Source organism: Pempheris klunzingeri, chromosome 1 (assembly GCF_042242105.1).
Source record: "Pempheris klunzingeri isolate RE-2024b chromosome 1, fPemKlu1.hap1, whole genome shotgun sequence".
NCBI lineage: Eukaryota > Metazoa > Chordata > Actinopteri > Acropomatiformes > Pempheridae > Pempheris > Pempheris klunzingeri.
In genome coordinates, this window is record NC_092012.1 from 14049125 (window position 1) to 14066460 (window position 17336).

General features: G+C 39.0%; 1 protein-coding gene across 3 annotated transcripts; it reads right to left on the reverse strand.

Annotated features, from left to right (window-relative positions):
* Positions 1-6700: 6700 nt before the first annotated feature.
* On the reverse strand, positions 6701-9941 carry calca (calcitonin/calcitonin-related polypeptide, alpha). Of its 3 annotated transcripts, XM_070833857.1 has the most exons (5): positions 9910-9941; positions 9375-9460; positions 8967-9098; positions 7483-7664; positions 6701-6802 (listed from the first exon to the last, which is right to left on the reverse strand). In XM_070833857.1, exons 2-4 carry the CDS (start codon positions 9452-9454, stop codon positions 7502-7504), a joined length of 375 nt encoding a protein of 124 aa, XP_070689958.1. In that variant the 5' UTR covers positions 9455-9460; positions 9910-9941; the 3' UTR covers positions 6701-6802; positions 7483-7501. The 3 variants fall into 3 exon arrangements, with proteins under 3 accessions (XP_070689958.1, XP_070689973.1, XP_070689966.1); XM_070833872.1 differs by lacking the exons at positions 6701-6802; positions 7483-7664 and adding an exon at positions 8197-8359 and having other exon boundaries at positions 8967-9092; XM_070833865.1 differs by lacking the exons at positions 6701-6802; positions 7483-7664 and adding an exon at positions 8197-8359.
* Positions 9942-17336: the final 7395 nt, after the last annotated feature.

Sequence of the window (17336 nt, forward strand, 5' to 3'; positions counted from 1 at the left end):
CAGTGTTCACCGTAGCGCATTATGAATATAATATGAAATCATTCCATTATTGAAAAGGCTCTTCAAGCCGGCAGAATGTGTTTTGGAAACTGGGAATACTTATTGGTGTGTGTATGGCAAACGTCGAGACCACATTAGCATAGACAGCCTCACTGGCTGAATGAACTCTTTAACTCAGCACAACATGTCAGTGATGCAATGTATGGACAGATGTCAAACTAGTATTCCACAAACAAGCAGGGATACCTGAAAATGTGGTAAGAGAACAAAGTTGAAATCCGTTATATATTATAACCATCTTGATGTAGGGAGACACAAAGGTTGAGAGGAACTTTAATCATTCAACGCTATGTATACATGTATCATCTCAGCATCATCTCAGCATCAGCCTTGATGTAAGACAAATATGTTTATGATCAATAGGTTTCTAGGTATGAGTATTATCAGTGTCAATCCATTACATCATGAGTATTATTCTGCCTAAGCAAAGCTGGCAAACATTTCTCCCTTAGTTGATGGACATGCAGGTTATCGTCAGTATGTCAGTATGATAAAAATGTATTTGATTACTTTTTCTTCTTGCCACCATTGCCACTTTTTGTGTATCAATAGAATTATCTTGACTTCTAGGCACTGTCAAATGTCACTGACAACATGAAATATTTGCATTTTTCTTCTTGCAAATTCATCAAGCACAGAGACACACTGAAAAACATGATGGTGACGTGATAAAGTTTTCATATATTTTGACAGAATTTTGATATCCAAATTGTTAGTATATTAATACCCTCAATCAAATAATCTTACACTCATCAGAACACTAAATAACTTGATTGGACTGCTCTATATGGAAACAGTAGAGTCAAAAGACATTTGATTTCAGAAAAATGTGGATTATATTCCACTGTGTTGATAATATAGTTCCATGCAAATAAGTATGACACTTTCTATCTGCATTCCCCGACCACTAATACTCCCTCAAGTACATGCAGCACAGCATATGTTTGCATGCTATCACCACACACATTTATCCACATGATGGCATTGCAGCTCAAAGAGAGGAAGATTGTGGGTTTGACGCACTTAAACTTACATTATAAGCATTTAGTGTGATGTCATATCATTACCGGTGTTCAAAGCTTTATGAGATGCAAAGAAACAATTATCACGATGGTGAAAATCAGTTGTGAATCCAGAAGTACTAAATAGATAACATATGAGAAGTCAGGTAGTAGTTGTTAGTTTGGTCGACTAGTTACTGCATGTTCATTTATTTATATCAATTTAATTATTTAAATATATATTGTGGGGGGCATGAGAAAATGATTTGAATTCAGGGGCTGAGAAACAATGGTATCAGTAACATTGTTAACATTCTGCTACTATACAGAGAAACACAAAACTGAGATGATGTCGCCAATTAACAACACATTTTGAATGTGTCTGCTTCTTGGGGTCGACCTTTAAGCCCTAAAAACGATCCCACATCACACAGGGGCCAAACGAGTAAAAGCTGTCCGTCTGTGACTGACCGTTGCCACTTCCTGTGTCTGTGTTTCAAATTAAAAGCCCTCTAGCGTTTCATACATGGGCAAGCTATACAAGTTTTGGCTTTATTTTGACAAGGGGCACCTCCCAAATGGAGTATGAGGGAGTTTATTTTCCTGTGACCAACCACGGTGCTCATTGACAAACGTATGGTCAACTATTAGGTGGCAGCACTAATGAAAAGAAGTTAAAATGGTTAAGTTTTGCCATTTCAAAAATTGCAGTGGTGATTGAAACTTGGTGGCTAAAGTTTAAAAATCAAATAAAGCGTAGGGCTTGTCATTTCTTCATTACCACTACTGAAGGCACCAAACCACCAACTCAGTGTCACCTGCTCAGTGACAATCACATAAGATGTTTGTTGCAGTAGGTAGCTTCCAGAGTCCTTCTCTCAGTGAAAAGCTGAGACTCTGGGAAGACATCCTCTGTAACAAAGCTCTGCTCTGCAGGAAAAAAGCCTTTCCAGAAGACTGCAGGTTATATTATTTCTGTGTGTGTCAAGCTTACAAAGTCCTTAAGTTAAAACTGCACAATTTATACACAATTTAATGTATTCGCTGTAAGGAAGCATCATCTCGATATAAGGGTTTTCATATGGTACAAGTGGGGCTTCATAGAGATGGGCTATATTTCTGTAAAATGTTGTGTATGAGTACAAAAAAACGACACTGTAAAAGCAAAAGTCAGCGTCTGATCCACTTCCATGTTCGAGTAGGGTATAGCAGGACATAGTGTCATCTGTTTCCCCTGTGATGGGAGCTAACGGTTATCTATTGTCCCATATGTGCAGAAAAGTTGTGCACCAAACAACCAGCTGGCATGCACAAAAAGTCTGTGATCATATATCAAACAAGAGAAGTAAGACAGAGCCACTCAAAGTCGCAGTTTGTCATCCAGATGGTGATGAGGCGAAAAGTGACAGATGCTCGTCCCCAGACACTGACATCTCGAACAGCTCCTCTGAGGCTCTGAACCATCTCTAGCACCAGCCTCCATCTCCTTCATTAGCTCGGTTTGCACATGGCTACTCACATCCACGAGTTGCCCCGTTCTCCTCTACGTCTAATCAGCTGAGATGCGTGTTGTCGGTCAACACTCAGGGGAATTGCACATTTTAAAACACACTCTTCTCTGTTTCAGCCACCCCAGACATGTTCAAGTTTGTTTTTCAATATTAAGAACTTATCTGATACTGCATATTAAGAAAATAAAAAATTATTATCTATTTATGTTTGTGCAGTTTTTACTGTCTATCAAGCACCGGCACTCACATACCTGCAGCAGAATGTAACTAGTGTAACTTTAAACATAATGTAGGGCTTTGTTTTCTTTTTTAGACTGATTAAGGTGAATGACGACAGGAAAGTCTGGGAAAAGATAAGCAGCCAACACTTAGTTGGGACAGTTGGGTAGTTTAATCTACAGCAATGCATTATATTTCATTTGTTTGCAGCGTCACTAATTTGTGAAGTAACTAAAGCTAGCAGACAAATGTGGTGGAGTAAAAAGAACAATATTTCATTTTTCATTGCATAAGAACTTATTGGGAAGGTAATGATTGTTCCAGGTATTAGTCAAACTCTCCTGCATTACCACAGAGACGGAATTATGGCTTGTGAAAAACATTCGATTTTGGTTGCGAAACGCACAAAAACATTAACTAATGGTTTTAATCTTTTTTCTTTGATAAGTGATCATGGTATAAGTGGGATAACGACCTTCTAGGTGTCCATTAATGGACTCTGCTGCACGTCGGATGGTTCTCCGCCTCCACGACATCAAATACGCTGCAATACGTCTGACTGTTGAATGGGTAAATGTTTGGTGCAGGTGTCACGCTCTTTACCTGCAACTATCTTTTTACATATGTTGCATTTAGATGCACTTTCTTTAAATTTCGCCAAATGAGCCCACACTTTTGCACATTTTGCCCCGTCTGACATGACTGGAGAGCACAGAATGAGGAGACGTAGTTATGCAGCATCAAACGTAATAGCCTGATGCTGGCAGCTTCATCATCATTAGGGATTAGTTACGAATTCAAAAATGCCAGCTATGTTTGAATGAATTAACGTGACATAAATACCAATTTGTTTGTACAGGAGCTTATCGGGAACGGGTACCAATTTAGTACCGGTTCTCGGGACCCATCCCTATTCAGAAACAAAAACAGACTAATGAGCGCTTTGCGCCGTGTTACAATTAATACAGCACAATGTATTTGTGTCATATTGTAACAGTCCCTTGTTGCTGATATTCAAAGTTTAAAAAAAAAAAAAAAAAAAGCATGCAATCCCTGAAGAGACAGTACAATGGAGGAGCAAAAACAAGAGGTAGAACAAGCATGTCAATTAGGCAAGACTAGCAGCCATGAAGCTCAGGGTCTGTTACACAGGAACTCCAGAGAAAGTGTGATACTCACGGGGGTTGTTGGGCCTATGAGGAATGGTTTCTGAGGATATCCTTAGTTCTGCTGCAAAAGGTCAGACCAACTGTTGCTATAACAGCAGGAGTGCAAAAGTGGAGGACTCAATATCAGACAGATGTCACTAAGAGAGAGCTAAACTCTGTACTTGAGTAGTTTGTTTGTTATAGATTGTACAGAAACAAAAGCCTTCACGCCACACAGTGATTCACTATCAACCTATGTTGAACGTTTTTCCAGGTAATAGGCCTCTAACAGGCTTCACTGTAAACCTTTTTCACAGCGGACATTTTGACTTGTCAAGGCAGGAAAAGCGCAGGTGTAAATAATAACATTAAAGATGGAACACAGCCACCATTCATGTTCCTATTTCACATCATAATATTATTGCACAGGAAGAGCTTAAATCAACCGTGCAAACTTTCATTGTGTTCATATTCACTGCACAGCCGTGCAGTTATCAAAAAAAGAGAGAAAAAAACAATAATACTTACTTCCAATTGTAGCCCTTCTTCCTCAGGTGAGGAGAATTCAATATGGCGTCCGGTCCTATTATGGCGCACCTTTCTTGTATTGTTGTTGCAAACTTGAGTGAGTTCTTCATTAAGCACTTAACATTATCTATCAAGGGCAAGCAAACCGTGCGCCCACACAGTATTTACCAACACTGGAAATGACGGTAAGCCTTGTTTATCCGTGTCCAAGCTAATGATGTTTATCTTTACAGGTGTTACAAACATTAGCTTTGCTGCGGCCTTAATGATGGCGGCTAGCTTAGCTGGTAACTGCGTGCTAGCGTCCCGCTCGGCTGTGAGCGTCTGGTGCTGCTTGTTTCTTTGCTTATCAGGTCCATTTATTTAGGCGGAGAATTGACCAGATTTTTATTTTCTACTGCGCAGTTTCTTTCTCATCACCACTGTCAAAAGTTTGTAGGCACAAACCTCCGTACTGGTTGTGTTCAGGTTGACCGGAAGAGGGCGCTGCCTCTAAAGGTGTTCACTTCTTATGGAGGGTTATTTTCATCATGCGCTTAGAAATGTGTCTGGGGTTATCTGGCCGTGGTATAAACTAAACAGGTATCTGCTATTATGCTGGATGGTGAAATATATTATGAAGTATTCAATCAGAATTTTTTTATTTTTTATTTAACCTTTATTTAACCGGGAGAATCCCATTGAGATTAAGAACCTCTTTTTCAAGGGAGTCCTGGCCAAGACGGGCAGCAGCAAATACAAAACACACTTACAAAATGACACAGTGAAAACACAAACAAAAGATAGCTAAAAAGATTAAATTTACAAACCGATTGAGAAAAACAAGTGCATGTTGTGCAGTCGGCCTCAAGAAGTTTGGATTTAAAAGCGCTCAACGAGATTAACTCAGTTGAGCAGCACATAGAAGGCTGCTGATTGATAGCATGAGATAATGTAAATCTATCAGCCATCAGAGGTTTTTGCCTCATCATCTCTTTTGGTGTTCTGGGTTATTGTTGTGTCTCCAGTATAGGCATAATTATATATATATTTTGAATATTTCATTAGAAAGTATGTTTAAAATGTAAAAAAAATATGTAATGTAAAATGTAAGATTTATGTGTGAAATTTACCTTGTTAGAGAATTTCATCTGTTTTTGGTCTCTTTCAGTAAGCAACTAAGTTAAGATGCCTAATGATGGCATACTTCTGCTTGGTTAAAGTTATAGGACGATTGCGGCCATTACAAAACATGAATAGAAATAAAAAAAACAAAAATTAGATTATTATAGGATGGTTAAGTTTAGGTGACTAAAAGCACTTTGGTGTCACATGGTTCCATGAGGGGTGTTTGATTGTCATGTTTGTTGGCAGAGGGATTGATCCTGTTTGGCGGAGGTTGTCATTCATAGCCTACTATAAAGTTTACTATCTAGCTGAGGTGTGCCTATAGACGCAGTGGATTACTTTACTGGAGGTCTTATTTAAGGCACTTATTCCTAAGAGAGTCTCCATATCCAACAAATAGGCAGTACCTTATTGTAACCACTGGAGGGCAAAATGAACCAGGTGTAGACAGATAAAATGTGATGAAATCACAATATTACCAGTTTCTGACTCATACAAGTGTTTAATTAAAGAAATAATCTTTAATCAGGTTTGGAGATGGTCTGATCGTGTACATGAAGTGAAAGCACTGTGTCCTGTGTGTATTTTCATGAAAAGATATATAACATGGTTTGATTTGTCGAGTATATCTGGTTTTTCATACCACACCAATGAATCAATAGTGCTGCTGGAAAGCTCAGTGTGCTTTACAGTTTATACCCGTCAGTCAAACAAAAACACAGCAAGACATGAAAGCCTAATGTAGCTAAAATACAATTTATTCCTGCTCTCAGTTCACAATTATTACAATATTTAGACTCATAGGTACATTTGTCACGCTTGCATTGTGCACTACAATGAAATGTAATGAAGTATTTTACATCAAGGCACGAGACAGCCACATTTTGTTTGTTAGTGCAGTGTCACTACTCACTTCTTGTGACACACTAGTGTCAGAAGAAGAAGAAGTGCAGTTGAGCCACAGATCAAGACAGAGAAAAAAATCCAATTCTTATTCCTCTTAGCAAAAATAAATATCTTCTCAGGTACCTTTCCATGATGATGACGACACCAATGCTAGTTATTTATCTGTTTACAAGCACAGACTAACAATGAATACTGACAACTTTCTGGCAGTGGTCTGAAACCAAGACATCAGTCAGTGTTTGTGAAGAATATATGCTCTCGTTTCCGCATGTTCGTAGGCAGGTGATGATGTAGTTTTGTCACTCAAAGGAGGCACTTGGTCCTAGAGAGCCAAAGAGAGGAGAGAAAAAAAACCTTTGTTTTGTGAGCCACGGGAAATTCTGAAAAGATTCAGAAAGTATTTTGTCGGGCATTTGGCTTCATTTCATAGCTTCACATCAGAGAGCAACAATTTTGGACTGCGGGACCATCAATACTTTTTGTATTTTTTGAATTCATCCACACTGAAGCATTCTGAAAAAAGTACTCAGTTATGTTACGTTTTTGTCAGTTTTGTCCACCGTGTAGTATGACCACATTAAGAGCAACTTGTGAACATCCATACGTAACAAAACACGATCATTATAACAGATTTCAGGAAATTTAAAATGTAGGAATTCTAAAATCATTTTATCTAAACAATGGAAAATTTCACACAAATCTCGAAAGTTGAAATGCAACAACACATGGACAATATATGGTGCTTTGGTTGACACTCAGTTGTTCTCGTGGTACTGAGAACTTGTGTTAATACATTTGACAATAATATATTAAGAGGTTTTATATTGATAGGTTTGCCAAATGCAAAGACTCCTTTCGTAACATGAAATATTTCAGATACAGCTTTTCTCCTAATTTACTACTTAGGTTATTTCAATTGATTTCTTGTTCTTCATCTACACTATAAGCTTCAGTGAGTCCAACAATAATACAATGATGTGAACGTACCGAGTGCTGACATACCTGGTATCTGCTCTTGTGTTCACACAGGGCCGTACCGCTTCCGTCTGCCAAACGCCTGGGCGCCCACGTTGGTTGGAACGAAGTTGCTGTGTCCCAGTCCTCCTGACCGACTCAGGAAGTCAGCCAAGCGGTGGGTTACACAGGTGGCTGTGTTGCATGCCCGCTTCTGTGCTGTTGCATTACTTGGAAGAATGGAAAACATGGTGAATATAGTTTATTATGATACTGAAGATCAGGTCAGACATTATCAACAACAAAGTAAACATAATGGAAATGCATAATAAGGGAAATATTCCTATAATTGTGTGATTTATAGACAGCCATGCTTACCCTTTTCTGCCTTTTATTTTTTTCATTCTATGAACAATGTGCATTCTCACTTTTGAATGAATTACAAAACAACACTTCCATGTAAACGATTATTTTATTATTGGGGAAACATGATACCATGAAGAGAAAAATTATGTAACATTAGAAAAGTTTTTAGCTGTTATTCTATTGTATTGTAGAGAACTGCCTACGTAACGCAATTTTTTTTTTTTAAGTTTTGAAGTCTCCATCATAAATCTAATTTCCACTGGTGGATTTTGCTTCGAAGTTAGTCAGACAAACAGGATCCACATGCATCAGCAGTCTTGAACAAGCAAATGTTATCTCAGACAGACAGCAAAACGCATTGGGTTAAAAAAACGGAGAGCTTTAATTGTATAAGTTGCTGTAGTTTTCGCATTGCGCAGGTGGACTTCACTTCTTGCCAGGCGTCCCCGCTCCCACGTCAGTGCGGGGATAGGTTTGTAGTTTGTGAATATCCTGGGAGAGTCTGCCCAGCACACAAGTGCTTAAGCCGGTGCAGCGCTTAGACATGGGTCTATCCAAGCTGTTAGAGACAGAGACAAACATGCAGAAACAGGCTTACACTAACTGTGGCATGCAGATAAATATTGATAATTACATGCATGATGTTTTTCCTAAAATGTCATGCATTTACAGAAAAAGCTATGTTAAATTAACATTTCAAATGCATGCTAACATACCCAACAGGCATATGAATAAATACTGTAGCTGAATTGTCATGCTTTTGTTCAGTTTCGTCATTCTTAATAATGTCTGTCATGCATGTTCTCTCATTTTCTTTGATATCATCATGCTCTCTTCAGTTTTCTGAGCAAGAACACTCTCTGCAAGCACATTAATTAGTACTGAATAAATGGATGAATGAATGAATCACTGTAGTCCATGCACTAAGGGATTATGACAGAGATTAGATTTGCAGGAATTTCACTCTATACCTTGATAATTAATAAACACCAAAGTTGGAGCTGTTGGCCTTACAAACAAAAGTGACTTATATTTTTGCTTGATTGTTACAGTATATTGATTCAGTAGATAGACAGATAGATATCACACCCTATATTTAAACTCTAAATAATCAGTATCAGAGTTAGCTGTACTAAAACGATGCCTAAAAATATTAAACACCATACCTGTTTCTATCAGCTGTTTGGTGGGCTTGTTCGTCAGAAGTTATCTGCATGAACTCCTTGATGGCCGCGATTAACCTTTGCGCATCATCATTCGATAGTGTGACTCCATCTGACATGGACTCCTCACTAGTTCTGAAAATACACATTCAGGTAGATTGATCTCTCTGGCTCTACCGCAACATTGGTTTAAAAACCGTGTAACCCGTCCAGATAGATACAAGAGAACAGGATGCAAGCCAAACTTAAAAAATACCTGATGTAATTGTTTCTTGCCAGGAAAATGGCAGTTTTATACATATAAGGATGTCGCGTTAAGACTGGTGATGAAGGTCTCGGCATGCAAAATGAGATATTTCTTTACTTGGTAAATATATTTGATACTTTTAGGACTAATGCTACGACTCTCACCTGGACGGAGCTGCCTGTGAAACACACATCTGGCAAATGATCAGCGCATAAGCAAGAGTCCAGAGTTTCAGCATTGTCATGATTACCTGCGGAAAACACATTAAATTCCAAATGAGGAAAAGTTCAAAGTTAAAAGTTACATTTTGTGTGACCTGTGTCCACGACATTTTTATCCCACTGAACTGGGCTTTCTCATCTACTGCAGCTATATGAATCCACTCTCTCCCTCTTACTCTCCCTTGCTGTTAGAGTCGCTGAACTTGAAGGGGCAGATTGAAGAGTTATTGCCGATATACTGACCCTGGAAGCTTTTCCAGCAACTACAACAGCAGCTCTGTCCATTAGCAGAATTAGCTACAGCCTACCATAGATAGTATAATGTCACCAAACCAGCATCACCCCTCTGTTAGTAACCAGTACAGTTAGCTGACCAGTCTACTCATCAGTCCAAAAGCCATATCATCATATCTGATATTTAACAAAGACAGCATAATTTGCCCCATCAACTAACAAAGCAGTCTATATCTATACTCACCGTCTGATAATAGATCTTCTGGCAATGTAGAATTAAATGGTAGAATCACTTGTGAATCTGCGGAACACTCCCCACAATACAGGGTTTTATATATATTCACCATGGGTGTCTGTATTAACTGAGTAAGAACTTGATCACAGTCTATTGGCCAGTGAAATGTTTTACCTCAAACTGCTGGCCAATCACCAAGTCCTCCATCATTTTACAGCAAGCCAATAAAAGAGCTTGTATGCAAATGACAGCAAAGCACGGTCATTACTGTGCGTGATTCACAAAAAGCTGCCAGGTGTTTGTATCAATTGGTAACATAAACTGTAGTGGAGTCATTCTTTAAGCAGGATAAATGAGACTTTAATAAAATAATGAGAAAGAAGAATCTCTCTGACAGTCAGTGTGTCATGTTTGTGAGAACTAATGTGGCATCAGGGCCAAACTACTGCAAATCCCCTGATATTACAGGGTGTATAATTATGATGGCCATGAAATTTAAATATAATTCAGTCACATAATCCAGTGCTTTTGTGATCTTCAGCCTTTTGTTGCACTCACTGTCTCAAGCTTTTCTGTGTGGCAAGGGGATCGAAGACAAAGTTCTCATTGAAAAGGAAACGGACGTTCCCCCAAGAGCCGCTTCACAGAAAGCTGCTGAATAACACAGAACGACAGCCTGAAAAAATGCAGAACCGAACCAACAACACTGAGACAGTCTAAACAAAATACTTGTATATGCTCATCAATATGCCATCTGCAACCAAGGAATTCGCAGGTCCTGTTGTACCACTGCTGGTCTCTCACGTGTTTCAACATAACATTGCTTCATCAGACAATGATGGCAATTCAGATTCGAAAATAGATTTTAACGTCCTGTGTCTCTGCAACAAGTTCCGTATTGACTTAACCTGGAGATCAGTTTTGATAATGCTCATTTTCATCATTTATGTGCGGTTGGATTGAATTATGCCTTTACTTTTTAGTTTAACGTATGGATAAACTAAACCTTCCCACAGGATTCTGCAACGTCCATCCGGTTTCTCAGAGCTAATTACTCGGCTGTTGGTCTCTGGCCATCTTCTAATTCCCCTTATGTAACAATATTGGATGATGTATCATAAAGCATCCTGCCTCCCTGTTATTTTTTGCGTCACGAGGAAGCTCATTAGTGTGGATGAACCTTTTAGTACTATTGAACAGAACTGCAGGCTCTACACCAGAGGCACTAAATTAGCCTCCAAAAGCACCACATGATGTCAAGAAACTGCTTGTGGAGGACTAAAGATTGTGGAGCAAGAGATTCCAACAATACACACACAATGATTGTTAATTGATTGAGTATCTTGTAGAGAAATTTTAAGTTCATATATGATCTTCTTTTAGGGAACTACTTTTCTCTAGCTTCTCATGCATTGTCCAGCCAGTAGAGTACATTTGTCAGGACAGAAATGTCTTATATCACAGAAGACTTGCAATCTCCAAAGTGAACAGTACTTCTATGTCAGACAAGAAGGATGTCTCTTCCTCCATTACTAGTGCCACATTTAACAAGTTAAGATCTACCTTATACTAGTTTGTGTAAAAATAAGTGATCTCCACGCTGTTTTGGACTCAAGCTGCTCCCAGGCCCTCATACACAGCACACAGAAATTACATTCCAAGGGGAAAAGTGTTTTGTCAAGAATGCAATTAGCTCACACTGTTCACATTCCCTAATGTTAGGCATGAATTGGTCTGGAAAATTAATTACAACACAGGAGAGCATTCATGACAGAAAGGGCAGCAGTATGGTCACTGCAGTGCTCATCAGTGACGGTCTCAGCTGAGTCAGTGTGAATGCGTCTTTCTCCAGCACCATTCTTAGCTGGGACGCTGCCGCGAAGCTCCGAATAGACTTTCCTCAACACTTTCCATTGTTTGAACATGCAGCGAGAGTTGATAGTCAGCTGAAATTATCCCACAGAACATGAGTATTGTGTACATTTTGGCATTTAAATGGATCATTTGCTATGTGAAATCTGAAATGCAATAAATCAGGAAATACAATATACTCCTCAAAGCTTTTTTCCCCTTTTGAGTTTTCAGGTGCAAGCTGTACAAATGCCATTAGCACCTGCATAAGGGACAATGACATTATAAGCAATTATTAGGTCAGCTGGGAAAAAATGCTCCTAATCCAAGAACAGGGCCTTAATTAGTGAGGAAGAGGGACCCTGAGGATTTTGTATTGAAAAATAAAAACCAGTTTTTTGTGAAACCTAAATTTTACAATATTGTTTGGGGAAAGAAGCCATCTAAGCAGGCAGAGACTTAAGTGCACTTTCACACAAAAATGAGAACCGAAATAGCACTGTGCTACTTGATCTGCATGAATACCTCTCAGCATGACCAACACAGCACAGCCACAAAACGGAGATGACAGTGTGACTCAGTTTGCACTTCTTGTCTTGTGACTTTGACATGAAATCACTTGCCAGGTGTCAGTGAGAATCGAATCTTTTTCACTAAATCAGGACAAAACGTCCACAACCCAGCCCTGACTGATAATAAGTGGTTCATAGCTGCCTTTTAGTTTGCCTGACTACAAGCTAACAGTCAGTCAAAGAGGGCTTTTCTGGTTTTTCTGTTGGCAAGAGTGGAAACCTTGTACCCACAAACTCCTTAGTTGAAATATAGCCTTTAGTTCACTGTGTGGAAAATCTATAATGGACTGGAGTGCCGGAAAAGAGTTTTCAGACTTGTTTTTGTGCCTTCAAAAAGAACATAAAATTTCCATTGTGGCTCATGGAATTATAAACATGAGGTGAAGTATCCATTAGCAAAGATACTTACAGCTGCTGCTCTCCATTAGAAAGCTAACCAACCCTAACCTGGCATTTAAACACCTGGCCAGTAGTTGCAGAGGGATTACAAGGCCTCTTGATGTTCCTGCTACTGTCATTATGTTGTTCGGAAAAAGAGGTTCTGGACAGCATTAGTATTACCAGAGAAGGTCAGTAATTAGATTTTCCCCATGTACTTGATAATTCTAGTCATCTGGATGGTAAATAATCTACACGGCAGTCAAGGGACCCACCCAGTCGAACATGCAGCACATGTCCCATGGTATAGCAAAACAGGAAGAACAGTCTTGGGAAGGCCCTATAATGTAAAGACTGATGCTGTTTGTACACAAATACAGTAACTGCATTAAATCCCATACATTGATCTGTACTTGGAAGAAAATTACCCCAGGAAAGGGTCGGGCAATGACAAAATACAGGAGTATAAATTTGTCTGAGACTTTTCCATACCACTTGGTAGCTTTTCCTTTCATTTCTGTAATGTAGTACTAGGCCACAGCCATCAATGTGATGAAATAACTTCGTTTTCAGGTTTAATTTGCCGGATTAGCCTGGCGATTTCCTGCTTGGGTATCTGATCCTTTCTCAATTAAAGGTATGCCAGTGATTTTTAGAGGGTTTAAAAAATGAACTATCCTGACTTTTAGTCCCCAGTATGAGTCAAGGTCCAAAAACTCCAAATCATACATTCCCATCCAGTCTCTTCTGCCATCTGATCCAACTCACCACTAGGTGGGGATCACGTGACAGCTCTGTTCCTCTCTTCATCCCACTGGCCAGGACATACAGCCACAGATCTGATGATACAACCACAAAGCTGACCTTTAATCTAAAACCTAAAGTGTTCTGGTACCAAGTGCACTTTAAAATTCACCCTATGCTTGAAAATGATGTTTGTTATGGCCAGTCCATGACCAGCACAGACGTCTAACAGTCACCAGGTTTATCCATTGTCCCCCAGTAGAGCTATAATACCCAGGTAGTACCCTCTCTAGGACCCCACCCTGAGAACTCCAAGCCCTCCTCTCACCAACTTGTAATTGCATGCAGGTGACACTCTCATTCTCTTGGGAGAAAACCAACGCAGCAGCTCTCAGCTGGGGGCTCGCGAGTATCCCCACAACTATCTCATCAAGGACAACTCTCAGCTCTAAAACTGGTCACTGAACTCTGTAGTTCTGTGCTCATATACTTTACATTTTATCTTTGTCTACATCCCTATATATATATATATATATATATATATATATACTATTTATACTGCACAGTATACATAATTATCTTACTACTGAGATTTAAGATTTTTTTGACTGCTTCACTGTTTTTGTTGTGCATATGACAAATAAAGAACTTGAACTTGAGACCAGCCCCTCTCCAGCAGTTTGGTTCCCAGACCCAAAGCTATGCATAGAGATGAGCTCAACTATGTCTACTTGGTACCGTTCCACCCTCCGCACGATCTGGTTCTTTTCCAGGTGTCAGCAGGCGTAGGTTGCTTGAGTTGACAGCTGGTGCAGTGACCCTTTAAGAAAATGTAGCATATAATTCTGTATATATCAATACATGGTCAGGGTAACGTTTCTTTTTTTTTTTTTTTCTGATTCCACGCATTTACAAAATACATTAACCATGTGGACACTCTTCTCGGTGGCATTTTGATTAACTCAACCACTAACAAGATAATGCAAATATTTGATTACATTTGACAGATGTGTTTAACGCTTCCAGAATAGCTTTTGAGTCGGGGGAGCAGGCAGGAAGCAAAAGAAGTAATTTGCAAGAATGTCCTCATTAGGTAGCACTAACAAATCTGAATGATTGGGAGACGTCTGTAGAGGCCATTTGAGACATCGAGGGAAGAAGAAAAAAAAAAAAAAAAAAAGCTTACCAGCTGCCTCAGCAGGAAGGAACGGCTGGATAAACAACTTCATGTCTAATGAGGAGCCAGTCGAGATGAACTGATCACACAGCAAAGTGGAGAGCATGGTTTTACAAAAGTGCAAATTGTTAAAACCCCATTAATGAAATGATGATATTTACCTCTGCAAGCTCTCTCTATTCTCCACTTCCATCTCCAGACAATAGGAAAAAAAATATGCAGGCAACAATAAATGAATAACTAAACAATTGCATCATGCTTATTGTCTATGAGCAAAGGGGATTATTTCAAATATTCTTGCAACAAGTTTGTTTGTTGATTTATTTGGCCTACAGCCTACAACCCATCACTGGCTGCACTGTCTGGATGAGTTCGGGTCTGAGCCAACAAGCTTGAAAAACCTCACACAACTATGCAAGTTTGGAATGTGGTGCATGCCATAACCTTTAAACCCTAAATCGTGGAGCATGACCTAACCTTTAACATGTTGAGGTGGAGGAACCATTATCAGCTTACTGGGGCAAAGTTTATTTGCTTAAAAACAAAACATGGTAAGACAAAAACCTGCTTCACAGAGGACTTTTCAATCACCTCAAAAAATTCAGACACACAAGACGTCCTGTGGTTTTTAAAAAAAAATTTTTGAGTAAAATTGATTGGATTAAAAAAAAAAAAAACATTTTATTGCATTTGATGCATCAATGTCAAAGATTTTGTCTACAAACAGCTGATGATGACTTATGCGAGTACATTTTAAAATATTGTGGTTGATTCAGTGACAATTTCAAAAACGTGTTTCACTCAATTATAAAAAAAAGTCAACTAATAACTATAAATTGTGGAATACATATGTGAAAAAGTAAAAGTGTGCTTCAAAAAACAAAAGAAATGAGGTGAACATTTTATAGAGAACATGAATGAATTTGAGAGAATCAAAGACTCAAAACTACACTTTATGTCATTGCATCTGCGCAGGATTGATCAAGTTGTTTTACTCAACACATGAATGAACATTTTTATCTGCCTCTGTCAATAGCTCCTCCTCATGTATCCAATAATTCATCGCATGTAGGCCTGCGTGTATTGTATCACACACACACACACACACACACTTATCTGTCAGCTTCTGTTTCATTTGCTCTGGCAGATGCATCTGGCTCCTTCCAGTTCAGGCAGATTCCCAGGCCCGAGTCAGGCCAATCACAACCTGACATTTGGCAGGTTTGATACGATACGATACCCCACTGAGGCATTTTCATATTCAACCACGATGGCTACCACTGATGTGGAATGTTCTCTGGAATGTGCTATCAGGGAGGGATTAAAGTAACTTTCTCTTAAAAGAGCATACAACCACACTTAAAGCTTTTTATTGATAAGAAAGATGTGTTTGCAGTATTTCTGAGAGGATTTCCTCTTCCTTTAAATTACGATCAGCGTTACGTCACACACTTCGTTGCTGTTATTGATTGTAAGCGTAATTGATTGAGGTGTTTTGGTCTGTGCTCATTGATAACAAATTGAAAACTAACTGAGAGGACATATCAGGCTACCAAATTATCTGAGTGAGCAATATACAGAATTCAGCTTAATTACAAATACAGTGGAAACCTCTTGCAGTGATCACATTTTTCTGAGTCAAATGAATCACTTTTAGCAGATGTTTATTCGAACCAAATGTTTTTCTTTTTCTCTATTTTTCATGCAGATTACCCACTAATTGACATTTGTGTACGTAAAGTTAGCTTTGCTATGTCTTACATTACAAATTCTGTGTCCAGGCACATTCAATCCACTTGATGACAGCAGCTTTAACCACAGTGCGCGTTCGGTTTCTGTCTCTACAGAGACAGACAGGAGCAGACTGGTAAAACCTCCAGTCCACCAGCCCACAATGATTTGTCCCGGTTTGCCAAATGACCGGTACTGTAGCACGAGGAACACCAAGTTCTGCTGCTGCTTCTCACTGGCTCTTTTTTTAGCAGTTTGTCAAGACCACCGGCCTCGGGTAGCCAGGCAGGGGCAGGCAAATTATCACAAGGCAAAGTATCAAGGTAAAGTAAAATACATATATATATATATAATTACTACGGTTTTAAATGTTTTCATGTGTTGCTGTGTATGAAAAGATCCAAAATGAACACTGCAAGCGACAAACTGTATTTGTATAGCAATACTTCCCAAGCATTTTGATCCATATAAGCAGCTGATCACTGCAATCAGAAACCTGTCATGAGTCTGTTCATAAGCATTTTGACCAGCTACCTAAAACACATGCTGACTTTTGGGAAACAGAGTGCAAATGTTTGTTATCAGCAAATGTACATTCATGCCTTAAACAGTTACAAAGACTGATAGATACATTTATTAGAATTCATATGCACAGAATCTACTTCATTTAATTAGGAATCATGCCAAATGTGTTATGTCGTGCAAATTATGAATATTTCACATTTTTAATTGTCTTGGCATGTGAGTGCTTTGGTTTGCTCCAACAGTTTGACCTCACACTGCAATTCTTTTAGCTCATCTATTCCAGTATTTAAACCGTTGAGTTACTGTCACATCTTTTTTTTAGAAACCAAACATCTTAAATTCATTTTAAAAGCCTGTTTTTTTGGAACCCCCCTGATTGCTGCAGCCTTTTCCACGTACGTCCCCAACAGCAGAGGCATTTCCAAACAGTGTCTGCGAATTTCCCTGCGTCTCCCCTG